Source organism: Leptinotarsa decemlineata, unplaced genomic scaffold, assembly GCF_025532065.1.
Source record: "Leptinotarsa decemlineata unplaced genomic scaffold, Ldec_3_MD MMD2_tig00026328_RagTag_RagTag, whole genome shotgun sequence".
Classification (NCBI taxonomy): Eukaryota; Metazoa; Arthropoda; class Insecta; order Coleoptera; family Chrysomelidae; genus Leptinotarsa; species Leptinotarsa decemlineata.
This window is the reverse complement of record NW_027412688.1, coordinates 10599150-10616854: the sequence shown is the minus strand read 5'-3', so window position 1 is coordinate 10616854 and position 17705 is coordinate 10599150. Positions and strand designations below refer to the sequence as shown.

The 17705-nt window shown below is 32.8% G+C and overlaps 2 protein-coding genes across 2 annotated transcripts; one reads left to right on the top strand and one right to left on the bottom strand.

Annotated features, from left to right (window-relative positions):
* The first annotated feature begins 2360 nt into the window (after window positions 1–2360).
* Window positions 2361–14942, top strand: LOC111507780 (TBC1 domain family member 13). Its single transcript, XM_023163135.2, is given in 9 exon segments — window positions 2361–2498; window positions 2562–2635; window positions 2691–2816; window positions 5187–5204; window positions 5207–5487; window positions 9328–9526; window positions 14166–14367; window positions 14470–14592; window positions 14646–14942. Coding segments are annotated over 9 exon segments (1170 nt in total). The 5' UTR covers window positions 2361–2481; the 3' UTR covers window positions 14776–14942.
* On the bottom strand, window positions 14934–17497 carry Dhps (Deoxyhypusine synthase). The gene is made up of 4 exons (XM_023163136.2): window positions 16949–17497; window positions 16470–16878; window positions 15248–15351; window positions 14934–15192 (listed from the first exon to the last, which is right to left on the bottom strand). The coding sequence occupies exons 1-4, from the start codon at window positions 17303–17305 to the stop codon at window positions 14998–15000; spliced, it is 1065 nt and encodes a 354-aa protein (XP_023018904.2). The 5' UTR covers window positions 17306–17497; the 3' UTR covers window positions 14934–14997.
* Between the last annotated feature and the right edge of the window lie 208 nt (window positions 17498–17705).

Here is a 17705-nt window from a genome sequence, read left to right as displayed (position 1 = left end):
ATTTTCAACTCGTGAATCTTTCCACATGTTTTCGAACTTGACCCATCGTATATGGGAATCACATGTTTATTTTCGAACGGCCATATAAAATAAAATGAAGGAAATATCAATAATGATTTATTGGTTTTTGTTTAAAATTAAAAAATACTAAACCTTTTTTATTAATGAGTATATGACTTCGTGGGTGCCAGCAATGGGGTGCAAAAGGATACAATTGCACACCCCTGTCCGGAAAGGAAGTACATATAAAAAATTAAGATATTTTTTACCCCACTAAAGGCGGAATTACATTATTGTGTCGGGGCGTGTCGTGGCGTGCCATAAGTATATCGTATCCATACATTTAATACGATTAGAATTATATTATTAAAGAGCAGCGTGTCGGGACGCGATCTGTCGTGTCGGCGATCGACCGATTCCCATCAAAGAGTAGAGGTAGTTGGTGAACTCTTTGATTCCCATCGGCGCCAGAACGGTGGTAGGGGTCGTTTACGTTTATTTGTGCACAAGATGTCGGACGATCTTATCGGACTTATATTCATCTTTTATTAATATCATTTTCAACCATAGAATGTAATTCCCCAAATTGACTTTTTTAACATCCTGAAATATTGATGAAATCTTTCTTTATCACACTCCTAGTTCTTTCACTAGTAAATTCTATTCGCTTCCCTCTCAAATCATTTACTAGATGAACCCAATATTTTCTCTTATTTTTTCCATTTTGAGTAAACTTAACATTAGCTGACTCGAAATGTCAGAACGCTCCCCGAAGGGACAGAATAGTCTGAACACTCGCCGTCACATCAGAGGGCACCACAACACATCACAACATAATTATGAAACTCCGCCTCGAGGCAGCGGTGGGGTAATGCTTTTCAAGTGTATGTATATAAGCATGTATGTTTCTATGTATGTATACCCTGAAGAGGCATAAGCCTATAGCAGGGCCCTACACAAACACATTCACACACAAAAATTGTTAAAACTGCAAATAACTTGTAATATACGATTTTCATTCATTCATTCATGTATGTATATATCATTATGTAGGTATATTAGTATGTATATATAACCATTTTGATAGTACGCACTACAGCCCAAACAGCTTGACTGAGTTTTAGCAAACGACTTGTCGTTAGATTCGAGAAGACCGTGCGAGTGGCATAGTCTATAAAATTTTCATAAGAAATAAACAAAATCAATTTTATATGACAAAAAGATTACAAATTTATTGGTGTATTAAGTTACGATTTGAATAATAACCGAAGGCGTCTAGGTTGCTGTCCAAATTTGTTCATCACCTATTCAATTAATTCAGTATCCTCCTCACCTCTTCTCCTTTGAACACTCAGCATGCACATACCGCTTAGCCTCTCATCTCCCATCGTTGAGCGATTACACGTACGTTTAATTGCTACATGTTGTTGCTGGAATTGTTAAAACAATTTTGATTGCCTCACATACCGCTAGGAAAATGAAGTGCCTTGAGCAATCACATCTACACATTGAGCTCATTTTCATATCGGTTCATATCATATGGTTGAGGCTAATAGAATTACTCCAGGTTTGTAAAGAATACAAAAGACTTCGTGACACATGGAATCAGAGAGAAATGCTATCATCAGCACGATGTAATATAAATATTCACTATAAGCGAAGAAATTTGAGTATAATTTGTTCACTATATGTTTCTATATGTTGGCTCATAAGAGCAAATGTATTTCAACAACTCCGCTCAACACATAATTTGCAGCGCGTTGAAGTGTACACTCCACAGAAATAAAATGTATGTTTATGAGTCCTGTGAAACACTCATATAATAAGGTATAGTTATAAGCGAAAGCTGTCTCTAGTAATGTTTAAATGATAAATAGACAGTTTAAAGTTTAATAACCGAACTCTTTTGGAAATGTATATTGCATTGTTGCCAATTTTAGTGTATTTCTATTTTTGCCGGTTTGTTCAGGTTTCTCACATTTTTTTAATTTTCAGCTATCAATTGAATTCTTTGCTCGACCATATTCCTGACAAGGAGACAACTATTCACTCAATATACTAAAAAAACGCAAATATGGTCCGAGAATTAAAGAGTTAAAAAAATCTACGGTTAATCAGAAATTCCTACAAAATACTTGAAAAATTTCGATACCACTAAAATCTATAGTAAATAGCTGATCGGATCTGGAGACTGATGATAAAAGACACACCAATATTTTATATTGGAATAAATGTACAAAGTACATTTTTATATATCATTGGTATACAATAATAGCTTCTTCATCAGTTGAATGGAAGAACAATATCTGCCTTAATTTATCATATGCAGATGTTAAATTTTGTCATTTGTTAGGTTAGGTTAGTATCTTTTGTACTGAGTAACCTTTCAATAAAAGCATAACTCATTTTTATTTCAACATCGATTTCACAGACTTCCCCAAAAAATAAGTCAATTGGCAACATTGATGTTTTGTCGAAGAAATGGCACATAAGGCAAGGTGAAACATTCAAAAAGAAAATAAATGCTGACTTGAAATTAATTAATATTTTTTTTACTTTAGATTGAAAGAATTCGATGATGTTCTTCAAGAAGAGGTTATCAATATACGTCATTTAAAAAAGATCTCATTTAACGGTAAAGGGGTGTAGGTCGTTTTCCATTCAGTTTTTATCATATATCTTTATTTCAGGTATCCCAGACGATCAGGGAAAAAGATCGCTTTGCTGGAGATTACTGCTCAACTTTTTGCCTCCCGATCAGAAAAAATGGAAATCTTATCTCACAGACAAACGAAACTTGTACAAACAGTTCATAAGTTAGTATTTTGGTTATTTTTTAAGGCTTATTTTGGAAAGCTGTACTCTAAATTGTACCTACTTTTTTGAATTCTGAATCAATATTGCTCGATTTTGAATTTATATTCATGAAATGAATTTGTCAAGATGATTGATCATGTCTACCATTATTATTATGATGGAAATTTTTTAGAAGAGCCATAGCAAAATATCTAACTAGGTATTTTCGTAAAACTCAATATATTTTTCATTGGCTGCTATCACTTGAGTTATACATGGTATTTTGTTTAATTTTGCATCCATAATTGAGGCGTTTATTTTTTTTTTAATAAAGAATAATTTGTGTTCTTTCATCTGGAGGTGCTAAACCATATTTGATTGATCCTACTTTATTTTAATATTGAACTATTGAAAACACTGACTTAATCAACCTTGAATTTTGTATGTTCCTCGAAGAGTTTTACACGAAATCTCTTGAAATACAGGACATAGGTAGCAAATATCTTTGTTGAAACAACACAATAAATAACCTGATATGAAAAAGGTGTTGATTGGATAGTGATGTATCATTTCAAACCATTACCATTAAAAATGGATGAGGGTTAAAGTTACAAAAACCTTTGAGTAATGACTTGTGTTTAAAAAAAATAGGAACTTCATTATTATGACTCAAAAATAAGGAATTTCAGTAACAAAACTGAACAAGTTTGGGAAACAATAAATAATGGATTGTAAAATAGGAAAACCTGTAAAAAAACTAATAAACTAAACTAAACTAAAAAAAAACAAAGATCCACAAAAAATCTCAAACTTTTTTGCTGAACATTCATTTCCCACCAAATTAGTAATTGTAAAACACTTCAGTCAAAATGTATAACTTTTTTGTACTTTTTCTATTGGTAGTAGACATTTTGGATACTTTTGACTTGAAGATGATCACTTGGTGATCGAAACACGTGTTGAGGTGTTGAAATAACCATTTGAGACTTTTACAAAGAACCAATAATCTCACTTTATGGCTTCCTGAAGCATTACAGCAAGGCATGAAGGTAATACTCTCCTTGCTTAGTTTCCTTCCTGCAGCAAATTTCTTTACTGAACTTACCAAAGTTTTACTAGGTTATATTCGCCAGAAAAGACAGCTTTTATTAGCATTATAAATTTGATCATGTGTAAGATTGTTTTCTTCAATTCGTTTCCTTTTTTTATGAACAAATGGCTCAACAGCATCATAATCACTTGAAAGATACTCTTCATACATAGTTCGTTGACGAATACCAAATCGATTTTTGAATTTATGAAGTCATCCCGAACTCGCCTTGAAATCACTTCCTCTTGTAACATTTCTCCAGAAATGGGGGTACCTGGAAAGAGCAAACGTTTGTTATAAAATACATCCTACAAATATACATATGTATGTATAGCCACAAAAACTAATCGTTATGTGATATATTTTTTTTGAAATTTACTAAATGTAAAATAATTTCTATTCGTAATATGTATTGTTAAGGAGCTAAGAATACTTTGAAATGAAAGAACATACCTTTACTTCTCTCCTGCATAAACCATTTGAATAAATTTGTTTCATCTTCAGGATTAGAACTGAATTTCAAAGTTTTTCTATTCAGTAGATCAACATCTCTTTCATGGAGATATTTCACTATTCTGTACAATTTTTTTTATATTAGCTATTGTAACTTTTCCAATTACACTTGTGTTGGAGTCGCTAGCACCAGAGTCAAAATTTTTTTAAATATCGAATTTTTATTTCAAGTGCTTTTTTTTTCGACATGTTTGACGGTGAATGGATAAATACATATACATATGTACTATGAAATAAATGCTGAAGATACTTCTTCTCCTATGGACGAGTTCTTATCTTCGTAGTGAACTCTCTTTGCTCCTTATAGCATTTTAAAGTACATGTATTGTTTGCCTAATATATGATCAAATTTCTTTTGACTTGTTTTATACCTTTTAGGTCTTTGAAACCAATACATATTATTATTATTGTTATTATTGTCCTATGAAGACGCCATCTATGAGACTGACAGAGAACTCAATCCTCGAATATCAAAGATAAACGAGGCTATCCAAAGCAGTCAATTGCAAAGCTAAGCTTTGACATCGATGCCACTGCAGCTTTCACTACGAATGCATGTTGAATTCATCTGTCTTTAAAGATCAAGCCAGACCTCTTCGAGAAGCCTCATTAATCTTTAATATTCAAGGATTGAAATCTCTGTCGATGCCGTAGAAAGCGCCTTTGTTAGCGGAGATTTCATTACTTTAATTACTCAGGTAAATGCGTTGTGTTTGGGCTGTGTTCGTTTCAACAAGTTATATGATATTTTGAATTGGAGCTTGAAAAACAGATCTTTTTTTTTCAGAGGAAATGATTGTGATGCCCGAGAGAATGAATCGAGTGGAGATGTAACACATAGCGATCATCCCTTGAGTATCAACCCGGAAAGTGAATGGCAGACTTTTTTCAAAGATAATGAAGTCTTATTGCAAATTGATAAGGATGTGAGAAGACTGTGTCCGGACATATCATTTTTTCAGCAACCAACTGAATTTCCATGTAGCGAAATAGTGAATAGTAATGATGTTAAAAGATTACATACAAGAGTGCAGAGAAGAGTTTTGAAATGCGCAAATGTTGAAAGGAAAGGATTGGGAATAACGAAGGTACTGTAAATAATTAAGAACGGATCTATTTTTCGGTCTAATTATTTTCATCATTCTATCCCATAGTTCTACATAAGGATTCGTTTTAGTAGCAGGTAATTCTAATAAAATCAAGTGGCATGTGTTTTTTTCAAACATCAAGTTGTTTTTTCAGTATATCATAATTTTCGTGGATTATTTTCACGATACTTTTTCTTTATGGAAAGAATGCCAATTTAAAGGCAATTGTATTCCCTTCTTTTGAATGCAATTCAAAATTTTTGTATTTTCATAATTGATTAATAATGAAAATTCATTTTGATTTACAAAAAAATATTCTGAAGCAAAATGTTGGTTATATACAAATTATTCACTCAAGACAAAAAAAGAAAAGTGTGTATATAAAATCGCAATTCAAACTATATGTTCCTATGGATGTTTATTACAAATAAGTCACTTATTTAAATTTTAATATCAAACATTCTAACAGCTGAAAATAACATAGTCAAGCAAGCATCAACTGGATTTAAAAAAATACCCCATACACCAGAATTTTTTAGTTCGAACTCTTGTGTTGATTTAACAATAAAAAATAAATAGATAGATACTTCAAATATATTTGTATTTTGAAACCATCAACTTCTTGATATAAAATCAAAACAAGTATAAAAAATAAAACAAAAATATCGGTCCTATTACACTATACATATAAATATAAAATATAAGGATATATTGGGAAAGATTTTGGCTTCCTACGTCTCCATCTTCATACAAAAAAATCGTGGGAATCTTCCAGAGGAAGGAAGAAGCGATTAATTTTGAATTAAACTATAAAGATGTGTAGATCATGCAAAGAAGTAACTCTAAGTTGCAGTTGCTGTGAGGACTCATTTGAATACTGTTTATGCAGGACAATTGATTAGGCGCCGAGGATCTGTGGAATGGCCTCCAAGATCACCAGTTCTAACTCCTTTAGATTTCTTCCTATGGGGTTATCTAAAGTCTACGAGACTCAGTGTCACTCTATTCAGGAGTTGCGTGCGCGGATTACGGAAGTGTACACAACAATTAAACGCAATACTTTGCAAAGCGTCAGGACCGAAACTAAAAATAGACTCTATTTTTGCCAAGAGGTCAACGGGGAACATTTTGAACATTTAATATAATAACAAAAGTTGGTGTTGGTTTAGTTGCCTCCCTGTTTGTGGTGTAATTCTTTGCAAGGTTAAATAGAGAATACAAGCCACTTTCAATTGAGCTATAACTCACTACCCCATGCTATTTAAATTTTTTGACCGAGTTGCTCCCCTCCAGTAAGGGATGAAAATAGAGTTGAATTATTCATACAAAAATGTACACTGTAGTAATCAAAAATTGATGTGTTTTGTCAATTCTCCTAATAAGAGTTGAGTAATGACTTGGATAGAGGGGGTAACACTTGATGCGCACTATATAAATTTATTTATTTATTTATATATACACGGGCAAGCCCATGTATATATATAAATAAGTTTATAAGTAGTACAGTGCTATGTATTACTTGATACAATACAGTGGATTAAAAATAAGTTATAACAGTAATACAATTCCAAAGTAAGATAGCAAATAAATTATTAAAAAAAAATTAAAATGTATAACAAAATGAACTAATATAATTCTTACAGGCAAGTAACACTAGACACAATACAACAACACAAGCAGAGAGTATTAGATGGTTAAGTGAAGAATATGGTTTTTAAAGCAGGATACTGATATATTAAAGACTTGAAGGTTGTTTAAAGAGTTAGTCAATCTAAGAGTTCTGGGAATAAAGCCGTTATATGAATAATTGAATCTGTGAAAAGAAACGTAAAACGTTTGCACTTGTCTAGTTGAATGATTGGGGACATGTAAAGATATTTTGGAGAGAAGCTCGGGACTGATACTCAGTCCGTTGATAATTTTGAATAGAAGTATTAAATCTCTGTTTTCTGCGAGTCTCAAGAGAAGGTATGTTCAAAATGCATTCCAATGCAGTATAGTCATAGTATACACGCATCTTGAAGGCAATATATCGCAGAAAATTGTGCTGTACAACCTCGAGTTCCTTTTTGGGTGTAAAGTAGTGAAGGGACCAAAATGTGGAACAATAATCGAGATGAGATCTAACCAGGGAAAAATAAAGAGATTTAATAGCAGTGATGTTGGTGAAATCACGAGTGGTTCTCTTTATAAAGCCAAGCATCTTCATAGATTTTTTAATTAAAGCGGAAATGTGTGATTTATAGCTAAGTGTGGAGTTTAGGATCACACCTAGATCTTTGGTTTCAGCAGCAGAATGTAAGGTCCGATTATTTATACTATATTCAAAAATGATTGGGTGATGTGTTCAATGAAAGCGAAGAATTTGGCATTTGGATGCATTCAAACACATACCATTTTGCGAACACAAGTTGATAGGCAATCTATATCGTTTTGTAGATACAATGTATCAGCTCCACTTTTAATTATTTTGAAACATTTTAAATCGTCGGCAAATAGCAAAGCTTCGCTTCCATGGAAACAGCTGATTAGATCGTTGATAAAAAGGTTAAACAACAGTGGTCCCAAATATGAACCTTGTGGAACACCCGATGTAACTGTGATGGTATGAGAATAATGATTAACTCTAACAATTTGTGTTCTTTCTGTAAGATAGCTCTTGAGCCACTGCAATATTTGCCCATCAACACCATATAAACAAAATTTATGGATCAATAGCTCATGATTAACTTTTTTAAAAGCTTTGGAGAAATCAGTGTACACAGAGTCAACTTGCAAACCCTTAGACAGAGCGTCAGACAGAACATGAACGTAGGTAATTAGACCCAGTTCAGCTGACTTTTTGGATGTAAATCCGAATTGTTCGGTCCCTATAATTGGGGAGCAGTCATAAGTAAGATAATCAAAAATGATGCTCTCAAAAAACTTTAGGGATTGCACTAAGAATAGAAATTGGACGATAATTACACACGTCGTATTTTCGACCTGATTTATATATTGGGGCGACAATAGTCCGGGAATTTGCCAGATGATAGGTAATTATTAAATATATAGAAAGGTGGTTGAGCTGAAAAAGAGCTAAATGATTATTCCGAAACATCATATGTTCCCCATTAAGAATGATAGTTTCCATCTAAGTGAAATTTTACTTTTTTCATATTCTATATTGTATAGCAATCCTGTGAGAGATATCTGATTCAATTCCATAACGAATGTTTGGAGTACAAACTGAATAGGAAAAAGTGTTTTTTGTATAATTTATTGCTCATATAGTAGTTGTTTCGAGAGTATTCTTTTTCTTTCGTGTAATTCAATGTTTATATGAAAGTAGTTGTTTCTAGAGGACTGTTTCTTCCAGTTCGTGTCTGAAAGTTTTGCATGATCTACTTATATTTGTGAATAGTTTATTTTGAAATAAATTGCTTTCTTCCTTTCTTACAATTTTTTTTTATGAAGATAGAGAAGTAGAACGCCAAAACCTTTTTCTCCCAAAAAATAATCTCTCCTAAAAATACACCCCTTTCAATTCAATCACAGATATCTGTGACTCATTGAAATTATAGTTTTTCATTTATTAATGAAATCTTAGGTTTTCAGTGATTTTTCAATTTTAATTGGTGTAGTGAATATTTAATAAAAATGTTGTTTCTTTATTAATATTAAGTTCTCATTAAATTAGTCATAACTTACTATAATTATCATACTTTGTAAGGTTTTTCTAGGTTTATTTATATTATTGAATTAGTTGAATGTTGTAATTTTTTTTATATACTTTGAAGTAACCTATTATTATTGTTACTAAAATTTGCTATAAGTCATCGATTTGCTTTTTGTTAATAGATTGCACTGTCAATAAAAAAAGCAAATGAGGATTACGCCCCCATGGAAGAAGGTGGAGAAGCTCATTGGGAAGTAGTAGAGAGGATATTATTTTTGTATGCCAAATTGAATCCTGGACAGGGATATGTTCAAGGAATGAATGAAATAGTAGGCCCTATATATCATGCCTTTGCTTGTGATCCTGATATATCATTCAGAGGCGAGTACAAAACTATCACTTTACAAATTATAAAGGATATTTCCTGAGTGCTTCAGAACATTTAAATGTTTAATGTTATAATGACTCAGTTGGGTAGAGATAATTTTGTGGTCCAATTAAAATGTAAATATATAAAGCTATAAAAAAACTACATGATTTCCTAATTATCATTCTAGTGTTTCATTGGCAACATTTTAAGTTGAGAAAGAGGATATATGTTTATTGTTTATAAGATATTATATCTTTTTGTACATAGTACAAAATATAGATAAGAAATCAACATACATTGTTTAGATGCAAATATAACATAAAATATTTAAAAAGAAAATAAACATTCATGTTTGTAGATGAATATTTTGCTCAAGATGATTCAGAATGACATTCTTTCAAACTATAATTGATATTAGAGATAAGTTTGTTTTCAATAGTTTACTAAATTCATTGATTGGCTAGAAAATGTACCAGTCTCCTAGCTCTGGGTAGTTCATTACATATTTTTAATATTACTGTGTTTATACAACTTCTTTACCAAGTGTTATTTAGTCTTTGGGAGACTTTTTATGAGCCTTGATGTTTCTTTGATAACTTTGATGCGGTTTACATGATTTCCTCTTTTTCGCTTCAAACAAAAAGCTGTATGCTCGTTTTATAACATGAATATTTTTGTAAAAGTTCCCTGATACCCTATTTGATAAAGATTATTATGATAGTAACGCTTGCTGATGCCATTTTTGTCCTTAACATGATGTGGTTCTGGAAATAATTTAGTTGGTTTCTTTTACTTGACATTTTCGTGGAGTAAACATGTTCGGTAGTTCACATTTCGTGATAATAATTACACAATTTTCTGCCATTTTTTTACTCAACATGATGTGGTCCTGGAAATAATTTAGTTGGTTTCTTTTACTTGACATTTTCGTGGAGTAAACATGTTCGGTAGTTCACATTTTGTGATAATAATTACACAATTTTCACAAAAATTGTTATTTCTAGACACGTTTCGAAAACACCGTAGCTTCGTTGTTGGAAATGAATATTACAAGCTGAGCTACAATTCTTATATACAACAACAGTAGGTACTGAATTGGTTAATAGTGAAATTCAATTCAATTCAAAATATGCTTTATTACCCAAGATATATACATCTTTTGGCAAAGTCTAGTAAAGTAATTGATAACATGTTTATTATTGTATTTCATCAGTTCTGACTTCCATTGTCTAATATAATAAAAATTGATTTGATAACCCTGAAAAAATCAAACAAACAAAAAAAAGTAACTCTGATGCAGGATGCCACAGAACGATTTGAAGAAATAAGAAGAGAGACCTTGGACGAGTATCATGGACCAATCTTTGCCAAGATTGAAAGCACGTGCTTGAAGATCCGACAAGACATGGAGAATACCCACAACAGGAAGTGGGGAAAGTTGGTGAGGAAACAATGCCCAAATGCCGAACGAGAACAGGACAACTATGAAGCCGCCAACGTCATCAACATGAGTTCCCGCCCGCTCACGGACATAGAGGAATCTTTGTTGAGGAAAGGTCTAAACTTCGCCATTGCACCAACATCTGTGCCCACTTTGGAAATAATAACTGCAGTAGAATCCACCAGTTCCCTTATTGATCAGATCGAGGCAGAAGAATTCAGTTCCAACTTCTAACATCAGCAATGAAGAACAAAGAGCCCTGAACGGGCTACGTAGAGACAACACCATCAAGATCTTACCGGCAGACAAGGGAAACGCTACTGTTGTGATGGATACTGATCTCTACGAACAGAAGATCGAAGAGGTGCTTCAGAAAGGAAAATACACGAAGATCTCAAGAGACCCTACTGCATCAATTGAAAGGAAGTTGTACCAGACTTTGAAAAAACACAAAGTCTATTTTACGAAAAAAGAGAGATCTTCGCTAACACCTCACCACAGTAAGTCCCCTCACTTGTATGGACTACCCAAAATCCACAAAAAGGATGTTCTGCTCAGACCGATCATTCGCTCCAGATATTCAGCCACTCAGAACTTGTCCAGATTTTTACTACCAATAATTAAACCACTGCAAAGTAAAACATCATCTTTTGTGAAAAATTCAAGGCATTTCGTTGAACTACTAGGGGAAATCGAAGTCAAAGAGCAGGATTAACTGATCAGTTTCGACGTGGAAAGCCTCTACACCAACGTTCCTGTCGAAGAAGCACTTCAAATCATACAGAAGAAGTTATCCGAAGATGGGGACCTGGAAGATAGAACAAACTTACCGATACAAGTAATCATGGAATTACTAGGATGCTGTGTACGGAACTGCTACTTCCAACTAAAGGACGAATTCTTTACGCAAGATGAGGGACTGCCAATGGGATCGCCACTTTCACCGGTTATAGCGAATTTATATATGGAGTGGTTTGAAACTTTGGCCATGGAAGGAGCCCACAAGAAGCCCCGAGTCTGGTTGAGATACGTAGACGACACCTTCATAATATAGAACCATGGGAATGCAGAACACTTTCCTGAAGCACATCAACAACGTAAGGCCTTCCATCACTTTCACAATGGAGATAAAAATCCACAACAAATTGCCTTTCTTAGACGTATTGGTGAAGAGGACCGACACTAAATGGGAAACATCTGTATATCAAAAACCCACTCACACTGGACAGTATCTGAACCAGAAATCCAACCACCATCAATCGACTAAATGAGGAATCATCAAGACTCTACTGGACCGTGCTTTTGGTCTCTGTAATACAAAGGAAGGTCTCGAAAAGGAACTAGGCATCATAAAAAATGACCTTCAACGGAATGGTTACTCCAAAATGATGGTAGAACAGGCCTTAGCTAGAGGACAGCAATAACTCCACAAGGAAGAGAAACCGCCACAACCAGTACTTGTAACTTCCCTACATCACAGGATTATCGGAAAGGATAAGACGGATTGGGTCCAATTATAAAATCAGGACCTGCTTCAGATCTGGGAACACTATCTGTAGCAGCCTCAGGTAAACATTGTTAACCACCTTCAAACAAATGTTTATTATTTTTGTAATTGCAACCACAAATATCCTAATCACGCACAGCAACATAAATTAGCAGCTCAACACAGTATGAACCACAGTTTAATTAACATACCAATGTCCGCAGAGAATTTCAATAAGGAATTAAACCTGATGAAACAAATTGCAGTGAATAACAACTTCAACCAAGTATATACCTTCACCTTCTGGAACCTTCAAAACACTCGCATATACCAGAAAAACATCAGATAAAATAAAAATACTATTAAATCAAAATATTAACATAGCGTATAAGACTGGTAACTCCTTGGGTGGACATATAAAGAACAAGTCACAAATAGACAAGGATAACAAACAGATCAGGTGTCTACAAACTAACATTAGGTTGACCACTCACCATTGTTGAACCTTTTTTCATAATACCAATAAGTTTATTTATATATAAAAATGTACCTGTTGTCAAAGAACTGAAAGTGTAATTAGTTTACAAATTCTACCTGATATCCCTTTCACCACTAACCAATTAAGTTAGGTATCTACTCTTCTTGTATATAAGAATTGTAGCCCAGTTTGCAATATTCATTTCTACGGACGAAGCTACTGTGTTAACAAAACCCGTCTAGAACTAAAAATGCTTGTGAAAATTGCGTAACAATAACATAGATATTGTTATTAATTTTCATCAAGTCAATCCATTCATAAGTTCACGTTTGAAAATGGGAAAGTTTGTTTCTGAATGTTAAGAGATTTGCGTCGCACCAGCCTTCGACATTCTCTGCTTGGTTTGGATTAGATTATGTAGTTACATTATGTCTTTGATGTATATTGTAACATCAGATTTTATCATTCAATTGCTGTGATATGACCTATTTAAGTTAAATTTAAGAAACCATTGCAGTTCATCCAGTCGAAGGCTTGCCATAGGTTGCAAAATACTGTTATAGAAGCTGCTATTCTCATAGGCTATCCAAAAAGTATGCCATCACTCACACCTTTTGTCTTTGAAAACCTAACTGCTCTTCACCAATATTGTTATTGGCAAATGGTTCATCAGCAATATTTTTACCAATCCCATTTATGTTTTTCATTATCTCAATGAAGGGGAATGACTATTGGTGTTTTAAAACAGATGAAAATATTCCTATATTAAATAAGCTTGCTGGGTAAAGAAGTTGGGAAATCACTGTTGAAGTTTTCCAGGTAAAATAGAGAATATTGTGATGGCACAATATTTTGCTTCAATTTTTCATTTATAAAAAATTGTTAACTGGGACTAAAGATCCATAGAAGTATTTTCATTGTTATGCTATTTTTCCTGCGAAGTTCATCAGTAACCTACCAAGATTGAAGTACTTTGTGAGGCAAGTTTTCGAAACATTTTATAATACAGTGTAGGCAACTCATTTTTATGAAGATATCTTGGTACCCATAGTTAATTGTTATTTCTCAGCTTACATTTTATTCTTGGATAAGGAAGATTTTTCTACAGAAAATGACATTGTATCATGGAATTGTTGAAGGGTCTACAGCTGAAAGGAAATCATTTAAGTCACAGTCACAGTTGATATATTTTATTTTTTACTCTGAGTGTTTGAAGTTTAGTTTTTGTTTTTAATTTTTTTCCAGAATATGCTGAAGCTGATTGTTTCTTCTGTTTCACAAATTTGATGTCAGAAATAAGGGACTTCTTCATTAAAAGTCTAGATGAATCGGAGAGGGGCATCAACAAAATGATGACTAGGTTATTAATGCAATTGAAAAATTGTGATCTCGATATTTGGCTAAAATTTCAGCAACTAGATCTGAAACCCCAATACTATAGTTTTAGGTAATATTTAAAATATAGTTATTCCGAGTAGGTGCAACTTGAAAAAAAAATGTATCCTTTGACACATCCGGAATCGATTTTTCTGAAAAGATAGTTTTTCAGATGGATTACCCTCCTGTTGTCTCAAGAATTTCCTCTACCTGACGTACTAAGAATATGGGACTCCTTGTTTTCCGATAGTAATAGATTTGATTTTTTAATTCACGTTTGCTGTGCAATGATTATGTGAGTGAACTTTTTTATTAGTGTCAACATTTTAATATTAACTTTTTTTTCAGAATATTGAAAAATCAGTTATTAGAAGGAGATTTTCCGTCCAATTTGAAACTCCTACAAAATTTCCCGCCTATGGATGTTCAAATAATTTTGTCAAAAGCAGTTGAATTATCAAAATATAAAATATTCTGAATTTGATAACATCCCTTCACTTGTATATAATTGAACGCATGTTACCAAGTTTTCCGAAAAGTATAAATTGCTTTAAAGGTGTATACATATTCTATATTTCTAAATACTCAATTTTTTATAAGTTTTATAAATATCTTATTGCCTAAATTACAAAAACGTATATAAAACTTGTTTTATTTGAAACTCTTTCCACTTTAGTATATACATCTGGAATTCATTCAGTCACTTAAAACATTTTGCAAATGTTTGAGCTACCAACAAAGGAAAAATCAATGTGGCGTCAGCATATATTTTTACAGAAGTAGCGTTAGGTTTTATTTTTCCCCATGACTTTGCCTCATCTGGTTTTGCTCCAGAATCGCTGCCATCAAATTCGGGTGAAGTGTTAAGATAAACTGCAAAGTCTGCGCCATTCCTCTGAAAATTAAATGAAAGTTAATAATAACGTCTGCCAAAAACAACGGAGACTAACCATCAAGTTTGCATTACATATATGATGCTTCATAAGTCCCCCTCCTACTATGATCATTCCTGTATTTAAAGATTTCATTGCCATCAAGTTGAGTCTTCGTAAATCTGAAGAGTAAGATCAATACTTAAAATTATTATCAATTTAAATGATTTAACAGAAAATGTTATATTTATCGATTCAGTACTTGATAATAGGATTATATGAATTCACCCTTAAAAGTATAAGTATACATATGTAACGGACGATAAAGAACTGTGAATAATTATACTGTATACATAAATACTTAACATAAACTACGAATGGCTGAATATAATGGAATTAACTATGGAAAATAGAACTACACAAAGAAAAGAAGGAAATTTAAGTTATCAAATCAACCTAATATTTCAGGACAGCAACATACAATAATGATACATATAATAGTGAAAAAGAAGACAGCAACGCTGAGATAACTTGAAAACAAAGAAAAAATTGTACCTACAATAAGATCAGATACAGTAAAGGCACTGAAAAGAATTGATGAGTTTGAAAATGATTTAAGACATCACATTACTAATAGAAAATCATATATACATATGAAGGTTGAAAGATTCTGATTGAAGAAAATTATTTTAAATCACAAGATGAAATATAATTGAAAGAAGAGGGTAATATCTTAGGAACCATCAGATTGATGAAAGAACAAAAAGACATGCAAGAGATTTTCCAAAACCAATGCATGATTAAGACCTATAGTGAACAAAAAGATGCAGACAAACCAAAGGGAGAAAACATGACATAAAACAATAATATCACAAGTAAGAAATTAGAGATTAAAGGCATGAAACATGCATAATTTTCATTTAGAGGAAAAATCAACAATTCATTAGGAATCAATAACACTATCCTAGGGAGAGAAAAAAAAATTGGAAAATGAAAGTACCTACACACATTTGAAGTACCAAAAAAAGCTGTATTCTGGGGAAAAAAAGACAACTAAGCTATGATGACACAATTTGAGATTGCAGGCAGATTGATTCATAAGAAAATTATTAGAAGTGGGGGTAAAAAGAATTACAAATAACATAGAATCTTAATGAGTATAAAGATGAAGCAGAGAATAGTTTAATTATATATACAAAAATATGTGTTTCTTTAACGTACTTATTGGACTTTTATGGCATTTATCTAGGATTCTCTAAAGGTATAGAGGTACAATGAGAGCCAATTTCAGCAAGTTTACCTGAAACAATGTCTACTACTAAACCAGGATTCCTAAATGAATGCATAAACATCATATCTCCAATACTTCCATCTGTTAGGGCTGGACAGAATACAGGAATTTTATTCTTTGAAGCCCAATAATATATACTTCTTTCATCATTGATCTCTTTTCCTAGTCTTTCAATTATTTTACTGGGTGTCCATAAGACTCCGTCTTTTTGTTCTTTCAATAAGCCATCTAGTATAGGCATTACCCAATTTTCAAAACTGCAGTAATTATCATTTGGAACAAGTAAATTTCCTATTCTATTGATCCCACACTCTCGAAGAGTTTTACCATCCATGTTGAAGTCTCCCATGAAGGTGGGGGCTAGACATTTAATTAAATCCTCCTCAATTCCTCCTGCAGTAGTTACAATGCAATCTACCTGTAAATTTCTAGAAATATAATTTAAACATGAACTGGGAACTGTAAAAATTAAATAGAAAAATACTCACCATTTTATGCTCAACCAAAAATTTTATAGTTTCTCTCAGGCCACTTGAAACCAAATTAGAAGTGTAACCCAAAAAAATTGTACAATTATTTTTAACTGCAGTAAATTCATCATCATTGTCAATAAATTTTTCTTCAGGAATTGGCAATTGTCTACAGTTGATCATCTTATTGATTTCTTCGACTGCTAGTCCAAAATTTGTTGCTTGAAATCCAGTGTGTAAATAACTCTGAAGTATTTTATTATAATCTAAACCATGGCTCCAATCATATCCAGAAACTTTTTCTTTCAAAGGTGAAATATTTGATGTTTTCTTCAGAACTGCATCGTTAAGAGACAAACTTGATGGACCAGCCATATTTTGAAGACAAAATTATTGTTTAATTCTTCATAAATCCAATGTTGTCATTCTTCAGGCCTTTATATTAAGGTTATATTCTCTAACCTAAGTCACACTGCTCCCTACACTTTCTACTGTACAATTCTCTCTTTCTATTTTTGTATGATCATTGCTTCCTTCTCAGCTCAGGCGTATTTGACAACCACTTCTGTTTCATAACTGCCGCCATGGAACAGAAGCTTCGTTCGAGCACTCGAGATTTCTAGCGTTATGCAACCCTGTGTCCGTTTTTTTAGTCTTTAAACCTTCCTGTCTTCTATGCTTTATTCTTGTGTATTGGTAAGTTCGTGACAAATAGCACAAAACATAGGTATGATTTATGAAAATGAGTTAGGATGTGCCGATGATGAAGAACGAT